This window comes from Leptonychotes weddellii, chromosome 14 (genome assembly GCF_054177405.1).
Source record: "Leptonychotes weddellii isolate Sample4059 chromosome 14, ASM5417740v2, whole genome shotgun sequence".
Lineage (NCBI taxonomy): Eukaryota > Metazoa > Chordata > Mammalia > Carnivora > Phocidae > Leptonychotes > Leptonychotes weddellii.
Genome location: NC_138382.1, coordinates 38,036,520 through 38,045,353, shown reverse-complemented (window position 1 = coordinate 38,045,353; position 8,834 = coordinate 38,036,520). Strand labels below are relative to the sequence as shown.

The 8,834-nt window shown below is 41.3% G+C and overlaps 1 protein-coding gene across 5 annotated transcripts in view; it reads right to left on the bottom strand.

Moving 5' to 3' along the window:
- Positions 1-6,304: 6,304 nt before the first annotated feature.
- Positions 6,305-8,834, bottom strand: part of FOCAD (focadhesin) — a 305,106-nt gene continuing 302,576 nt past the window's right edge. For all 5 annotated transcript variants that reach the window (XM_081803024.1, XM_081803027.1, XM_081803026.1 and 2 more), the window contains 2 exons: positions 8,692-8,767; positions 6,305-6,698 (listed from right to left, as the gene is read on the bottom strand). In XM_081803024.1, coding sequence (XP_081659150.1) covers positions 6,625-6,698; positions 8,692-8,767 — 150 coding nt within the window. In that variant the 3' untranslated portion in view covers positions 6,305-6,624. The remainder of the gene's footprint in view (positions 6,699-8,691; positions 8,768-8,834) is intronic.

Genomic DNA, 8,834 nt, shown 5'->3' with positions numbered 1-8,834 from the left:
TTTAAAAAGAAACAATTGAGAGGGGCATCCGATTCTTGATTTTGGTTCAGGTTGTGGTCTCAGGGTTGTGACTTCAAGCTGCACCTTGGGCTCAGTGGGGAGTCTTCTGCTCTCCCTCTCCCCCTCTAAAAAAAATAGGGTCGCCTGGGTGGCTCAGTTGGTTAAGCATCTGCCTTTGGTTCAGGTCATGATCTCAGGGGCCTGGGATCGAGCTCCGCATTGTGCTCCCTGCTCAGTAGGAAGTCCACTAGTCCCTCTCCCTCCACCCCTCCCCCTTTCAAATAAAATCTTTTTAAAAAGCTATTTTGTTTTTAAAGTTGCTTATTTTTACTTCTAAATTTAAAAAAATACTGAAAGCTTTAGTGTACAAAGGGAACAGAAACCCTTTGCAAACTTAGGTGACTCACTCAGGCTTCCTCTCAATCAGAAGGGCTAGATTGCTGAAGTATTATGTACATCTACAATCACTAAAGTTGCAGAGGAAGATTTAGAGAAACTATCTTAGTGGGTCATTGTAAGAAATTAAAATTATTAAATAATAAAATAATTTGGTTTAAAAATTAAAGTAAGAAGTAGGCAGGTTTTTAAGGTAGACTAAAAAGCACAATTTATAGTTATGGATTGACAATTTCAGTTTTCTGCAACAATTGTAACAAAGATCTGTGATTCCTTTGGTGACACACAGTCACAACTTATTATTGTGGTTGGTTGCTTATATTCATAATTGAAAGAAAAATTAATTTCATTAGAGGTTAAGTGGAAATAAGGATGTCATTTCTCTTTCACAAGTTCATGTTCTCCAGGTTAAGAAACTTAGACAAGTAAACATCTACCTAATTGGATATTACCCAGATTGCAAGGTTGATTTATGTCCATCAAATCTCTTTCATTTTTTTCAGTGTTGTCATAGGCTTAGTTTCTTAAATCTAATGTAAATAACATAGGAAACTATTAGATATCTTAAAAGCATAACACATAACTTTTAAAATGATCTTTCTTGGGCACCTGGGTGGCTCAGTCAGTCAAGCGTCGTGATCTCAGGGTTGTGAGATGGAGCTCTGCACTGGGTGTGGAGGCTGCTTAAGATTCTCTCTCCCTCCCTCTAAAACAAAGCAAAACCATAAAAAACAAAAACCAAACAAACAACTTTCTTTGGAGTTTTCAATGCCAAGTTCCACTGCCTCAAGTTCCAAGTAACCCAAGCTAAGGTGTAATAATCAACATCAGCAGTGCCTCTGGGGCTAAAAAATAAAAAATTAAGAAGGGTAGGGTTGGGGGGGTTAAAACTGCTCTGAATGAAAACTACTTCGAAGAATTTATTTCATCACTCGGCAAAAGTCTGCCTAAAAAATACAACACACAGACACTAATATCATCCAAGTCCCTGGGCTTTTACTTTATCAAAATAGTTGAATGAAAAGCAGTAACACTTCTGCCAAAAGTATCCATTCGATACTAATGCATTTTTTCCCCTCCAGTATGCTTTTCAAGAATCACACACTTATCCTGGTCTTATGTTTTTGTTCAATAAACAGGTTAACGTTAGAATGAGTTCTTAGTTGCCGCACGCACATCTACATTCAAACGCTTACGTTGTGGGGCGCCAGGCGCACTGTAGGCACGAAATTCTAAAACTTTACCAGGCCTGCAAACGCATTTGTTACTACGGGAACGCACCACATCTCACTGAAGTCCCTAAAAGAACCATTCTGTTTGTTTTAGGATACCTTATTCTGCCTACCTTGAGCAAGCTGTCACCTGTAAGACTTTGTATTGCTTTCAAAAGATGATGTAGCTGTAACATCAGTATCCAAAACGTTTCCGCAGAGAATCTTACATTTATGTACAAAGAAAACAGTTACACTTTACTGTGCTAAAGTATCAAAGTGATTTAAAATTAAAATATGCTACAAATGATCTCCCCTTTCCCCAACATCTTCTTCTCATTAGCTTATTTTTCCTTAGTAAACATGAGGTTTTTCCTTGTCCTGGGTCTAGTTGCTGTGTTACCTTTGACATGGCGCCTTTGAGCCCCAGTCCTAGAACTAACAGGGTGCTACGTAGGACCCAGATTCGTGGGTTCCCCTGGGACCCAGGAACCTGCATGTTGTCAGGCTCCTCAAACTCCCCTCTTGCACACTACAGTTTGAGTCTAAAGTATTTCAGCTCTGGACAGAAAACTGCTAATAAGAACCTCTATAAAAGCCACCGTACAACTGGGGAGAACATGCCTAAATTCACCAAACAAACGTGTGTCCACTGTGTCCCTACTTTGTGCTATTCAGCTGAGCCGCGGGGTCCTGTGAGCGAGGACGTGGACTGGATGGAAGAGTGAGCAGTGGGTTTGATGTGAAATCCAGCTCCAGTGTTTACTAAGCGAATGACCCAGAGTTCCTTTCCTTAACTGCCCAACGTCGTCGTAAAGAACGAATGCAGTGTGGTAAACTAAACCTTTCTAAATGATAAACAGCTACACAGAAGTAGGAGATTTGTAACACATTTCCTGGACGCATTAAAAGAATCTGACGGTTTACTGATTTGTATTTTGTGAATGTAAGTTCTGTGAAGGCAGGAATGTCGTGCCTTGTTCAGTTTGGGCACACGGTCCACACTCATAATTGTGCAGCTCTGACTTTATAGACTATTACCAGTACCTCCAGTGAAAGACCTCTTTTAGGAAATCAGATTAATTAGGTGATGTCTCAATTATATTTGATTATTCTCAAAGGGCACTTCATGTTTAGAAGACACAAAAAGAAGGTGGTGGTTGTTTTTTTTAACTTCTGTAAGGATCCTTTTTTGATGTGCTACTTGCTCTTAGAATGTTTTAAGAACAATTTGTTAAATTTCCATTCCCAAGTCCCAACATACAGATTATCAAGTGTTAAAGCTGTTTTCAGTGAAACATATAAAAGTGATAACATTTCTATTACATTTTAGAATTTATAAAGCATATTTTTGTATTCTTTTATCCGCACAACTACTTTATGAGGTAAGTTATTCCTTGTATTCAAGAAATAAAACCAAAGTCAGGGAGTCATCCCTGTCATTTTTACTTAGCTTCATATCCAATAATTTAGCTAGAAATTATTCCACAAGTTCCTTATGTTTGACAAGAATCAGACGATCTTTCTACATGGCAGTTTTAAAGAATTCCATACTGTTTATGAAGATTAACACATTCCATGCACACCCACAACTGCATAATTACTATAAATAGCATACATTTTTTTAAAAATGAGACTTCGAGAGTTTAGGATCAGAATAAAGAATTTCCTTCCAGAAAATATAAAAGCATATTACCTCATCCAGGACCAGCGCGATGATACATATTTATACATGAAGATGACGCCGTGAGGTGTTTTTCTGCGATGGTAGGATGGAGGATGTGACTTGTTCCAGCCACATTGTGTCCCCTGGTTCCATCTGAAATGCCTGCAGCTAGTAATAGGCTTGTTGGGGCGTCTCATACAGACTCAACAGAGGCCTAGCCTACAGCTCTGGCTTTAGTGAAGGCCCCATCCTCCTAAGCACAAGATCTGATTTCCCTTCAAAAACTAACTTATGAAAATGTTTACCAGAGGTTTAAAACTGCTTATTTTCAAAGTTACTGAGTTATTTCAAGATAGTGGTTGAGTCCCTAACAAAGTCTTACTCCTTTTATAATTATAATATCACCATCTTTGGTTAAAATCAAAATGATGTTAAGAACTTCTGACAATTAACTTCAAAAAAGGTTATTAACAGCCTCGTAGTTACCATGGAGTCACTACATGACAAAACACAAAGATAATTTTAGGGCCTTGCATGGATCCCAACATCTGGTCCAAATGCACACTTTTCAAATCAAGAGTCAGAGTGTTCTGAGATGCATAATAAGGCTTTAACCCCACACATTCGTTAGTATATCCCAGCATGCTCTTTGTCTTGGCAACTTGTGAAGGAAGTGTTTCCATAGTTTGGAACATCTGGTCTAAAAGGGCAGAGACTTCGGGTTTCTAGAGAACAAGGTGAGCCATCCTGAGGGAATAACTTAATTCTGACCTGAACCAAGAGGTAACCAAGAGAAAGAGTGTTACTATTCCAGTGACCTAATATCTCAGTGTTTAGATTTTAGAACCTTTAGGTTTTCAAATTTAGAATTTTTTTTTTTTTTTTTTTTGAGGGAGAGAGAGGGAGGGAGAGCAAGTGAGCAAGCAGGGGAGGGGCAGAGGGAGAGAAAAAAGTCTCCAGCAACTGAAAGCCCAGTGTGGAGCCCTACGTGGGGCTTGATCCCATGACCCTGAGATCATGACCTGAGCCGAAATCAAGAGTCGGACACTTAACCGACTGAGCCACCCAGGCACTCCCAGTATCTTACACTTTGATTCTTTAGAGATTACCATGGATAGGAAAATCCTACAAATCTTAAGCTCAAGACCCCTGAAAACAAAAATAGGGAGGGGAGGTGGCTAGGGAAGAAAGAATACAGATATATTTTATTTCCTCCATTTTGTGCTCTTCTGTTCTCTTGTCAAGGGCAGGAGCAGGGACAAAGTTTGAGAAGAAATCCGGCTGAGGAGAAAAAGGCCGGCTGGGTTTAGAAGCCGGGGCCAGTTCTTCCTCCCTTCCTCCAGCACCAGCAAGGTCTGCCTGCTGACTCAGGGCAGAAGTACAGACACGCTCCTCAGTGCCCACCTCCCCTCACTGTTCTTCCCTGCCACCCACGTTTGCAAGATGGCCCAGGAATTTAAAGCCCTTCAACCCGCTAAGACCTGTTCCTTTACACAACTCCTCACCTTCCCAGTTGCAGCAGCTTATTAACATGAGGCAGTGTCCTTTTTTGATTTTTGGTTTTGTAGTTGATATACCACGTTCGAGGAGTTTCAGGTGTCAACACAGATGTCTGATAATTCCGTACAGGACGCACCGTGCACCACAGTGAGCGCAGGCAGCATCGTCGTCACTGTCACTTCAGCATTACCGGCTATACGCCCTGGGCTTCAGGGCTCTCTCTCTTACCTGATGCCAGCAATGTGTACGAGGCATGCAGGACGCTTCATCCGTAGTAGGAGTTTTCATCTTAAAATGGGCACTAATGCCTGGATGCGGCAGAAAGTGCGCTGGATCTGGGGCTTCAAGGCTTTGGTGTTCTATGTAGCTCTGCCTCGTGTTAGATGTGTTTTCTCCATTTTAAAATAGAAAATACCTCTTCAGGGGCGCCTGGGTGGCTCAGTCGTTGAGCGTCTGCCTTTGGCTTGGGTCGTGATCCCGGGGGCCTGGGATCGAGCCCCGCGTCGGGCTCCCCGCTCCGCGGGAGGTCTGTTCCTCCCTCTCCCTCTGCCCCTGTTCCTGTACTGTCCCTCTCTTGCTCACTCTCTCAAATAAATAATCTTTAAAAAAAGAAAAGAAGATGCTTCTTCACAGTCTTGTTGCAGGAGTGAAATAAGATAATACAAGTGAAAGTTCTAGTGACCTTACCGTCTGGCACCTAACAATAAATGTTAGATGAATTTCAAGGCCTAACTGGTGGGAAGTACAAAAAAGTGTATGCAGGCAGAAGGAAAGAGAAGCTGGCTTCTCGCAGAACATGTTCAGCTGCTTCCTTCAAATTCATTTCCTTCTAGCCTGGCCTCTGAGGAGGTAATAAAAACGAAATGTTGGTACTGCAGGTGGCTATGCCCTGAAAGCTCGCCCTCCCTTCCCCTTTTCTGTAAGCATCTTGGCACCTTACTGAAGTTCAGCAAAGAAAGAACAGAGTGTGGATTACACAGTGAACCACAAATATCTGAAACCTGGAATCATAAATCCATATATTGGGAAAACAAAACTAGGAGAGCTATTTTCAACCTAAGTGGTAGGTAGGTTACCTTTGAGGTTGCTGGTCGCCATCTTACCAACTTGTGGAGTGATCCCAACTATGCCCTGATGGTACTGTTTGACTCACTGGATGCAGCTGACTGACCTGATCAGATCTACTCTTGAACTTCTTGGTTTGTGACCTAATATTCTCTTCCTTGGTTGAAGCTATTTTGAACTGGGGAACTTTCAATTGCATTCAAGAGACCCAAGCATAAGCGAATTATAGCCACCACTAATGAATCTGATTTGGCTAATGTTCAACACACACCATGCTTACTATTTAAATGTGGACAGCAGTTCCAAGACAGTGTTTTATCAATAAAAGTAAGAAAACACTGAGTCAGCGAATATCCTCTAGAAACTTCATGCGAAGTCGATCATGATGTTACTGCCACCACTATCATTTGGCTTTGCCAGCAAAACCTTCCCCGTGCCTTAAAACAAAGAAGAAATGTGCACAAAATTCACAAGATTATTTTACTAGAATTTATGGGGAGAAGATAATGTAGTCAAGTTTCCACAAGGAAGATCTTCACGTTGAACTCCAGCCAAAGAAAAGAAAATTCAAGTTCTGCTTTCAGTCCCAACTGGCCTGGGCACTGAAGCAATGCCCCCTTCTCTTGGCATGCACCTGTCAAGGGGTCAGTTTTGTGTGCACCTTTTCATGCCCCTTGACCCTCTGCATCATGGCTCCACGACCCCAGGCATGAATTCTGAAAACCTTCTTCCATTTCTGTGGTTTTCCTCATCCAGCTGAGGATGCTGCTGGCTACCCCCAAAACGTCACCAACCGTACGCTCTGGTCCATACAGCTTTCTTCTTAAACTCTGGGAGAACTCGCAAGGACAACAGGGTAGCTAAGGGGACAAAAAAAGTAAAGTGCACTGTTGCATTTGGTGAAACTGCATTTGAAAAGGTCACTTAGATGGAAAACGTGTCAGAACAGAACTTGGCTTTTTCTTACTTGGCTCATCTTCAAGACTAAGAATTCTCATCAAGCCTTAGGCAGAATTTGAATAGTAGAGCACGATTAATAAAATCTGGAGGAAAGGGTTTCTTTGTTAAGTTATTCTGCAACCAGTTAACAGAAAATTTGGCAGAGTTTAACAAAAATTGCCTTCTGGGATGATTTTTTTTCTTCTCTTCATCTGGGTGATGATTACATAGGTGTATTCCCTTTGTAAAAAAGCTACTTAACGATTTGTGTATTTTTCTACATGAATATGACTTTTCCATCAGATGTTTAGTTGAAAGGTAAGAAACAAAAATAAAAAACTGATCCTGCAATGAAGTTAGGTCCTCGTTGCTCAATGGAGCCGGCGTGACTGTGCTAATCTGTATTCAACTATGTGCTCACAAGTCCACACCTTTTCTTATTCATCACGGGTCTCTCAGGGATCAATTTAGAGTAGGGCAGCTCTGTGTAATTCCTCTAGGTCACTTATTATAGATCTTATTTTAGGATATTAATATAAATATATCGAGATGTTATTTAAAATATAATAGGGAGGAAATGTAGGGAAGCCAGTTACACAGTTCTTCTGTGTGACTCTGATAAGCCCTTGACTATCTAATCAAGTGAACATGTACTTCCTTGACCCAAATAACTGTTCTCCTCATCAGTATCAAGTTGTTTGCTATCTTCATGACCTAAAACAGTGTATGTTTGGAGCAACCAATGGTATTATAGACCCATGGCCATTAAGAATGAGTTCAAGCTTCCTGAGGCAAACAAATGAAGACAATCCTAGCAAGTCTCTAGGGACGGATCAAGTAAACGTATGTCAGACCACTGCCCTTACGCCTAGTGAAGTTCTGTGCTTGATCACAATCCACTTCCTACACACGCCCTTTGCATATGTGGTGGGGAGGGGGAGTAGGGAGAAGGATCAGAACCAACTGATTAGGGAATTCTTACTTGTTTGGCCACCAACAAATTGTATCATACTAAGAGTAAAATATGGTCATGCTAAGACTCCAGGCAGGCCAGATAAATTATCACAAGTGTAAGCCAGAGAGGTGATTTTCCCAAGCCGAGCCTTCCCAGTGCATTATCTTACAGTGTGTCAGGGACCATCTCGACAGAAGCCATTGGCTGGACCAGACCCCCGAGTCCTGAGACACAAAAGACGGTACAAGGTGTCTCAGGCCACAGAAACAACGCCCGACGGACGTCTCAGGTTTGAGTAAAATAATGTACGTAATTTTCACGGAAAGATATTCTCTATTTGTGGTTCCCACAGTCATAGTTCAACAAGTTAGTAGAGAAGTATAAAAAACACAAGAACTATTTAAACGCCTGAAAGCATGGGAAACGTCCAGTTCCCTTGGCAAAATACTATGTCACTACTACAAATACTATTAACGAAGCCAAAACAGGGATAGGTTAAAACGCTTTAAACATAATTTTTAAATAAAAAAGGCAGTGCTCAAAGTGTCTATGTGTATTTTTTCAGTTGCTCAATGATTATAAGTGTGTTAGAACAACACTCATATGCAGAGGGGGCAAATACTTCTTAGGAAAAAAATAATCAAAACTGCCACTGGGCAATGGGACTCTGGCTTCCTCTTTGCTCTTTCTTGAATTTTTTAAACTTTCATTAAAGTGAAAGTTTGCCGTCATAATAAAACATTTAAAAGCTATTTAAAAGCGAAATTTAAAGGCATGGAACTCTTTTTAAATCCACTTTCTACTTCAAAATGCCACATAATGACAGTTCCAGATTACTTCTCCACACTGAATTCAGATGAGCCCTTCGGGAGCCAATACACACGAGAATGCTGCTTCTTTAGCGAAGGCAGCCATGGACGGCTTTCACCTATGTTGGGCATGTGGTATGGAAGTCCTACCTTTCAAAAGATCCCTGGATTTCGCGGAGAGGCCTTCTTTAGGGCTTTCCATGATGCTCAAGAGCCAGTCAATGAACTAGGGCGAAAAGGAAGAGCAGTTATCAGTGAAGACAGTCCCACTATTAGTAAAAGAGCAACCCGGC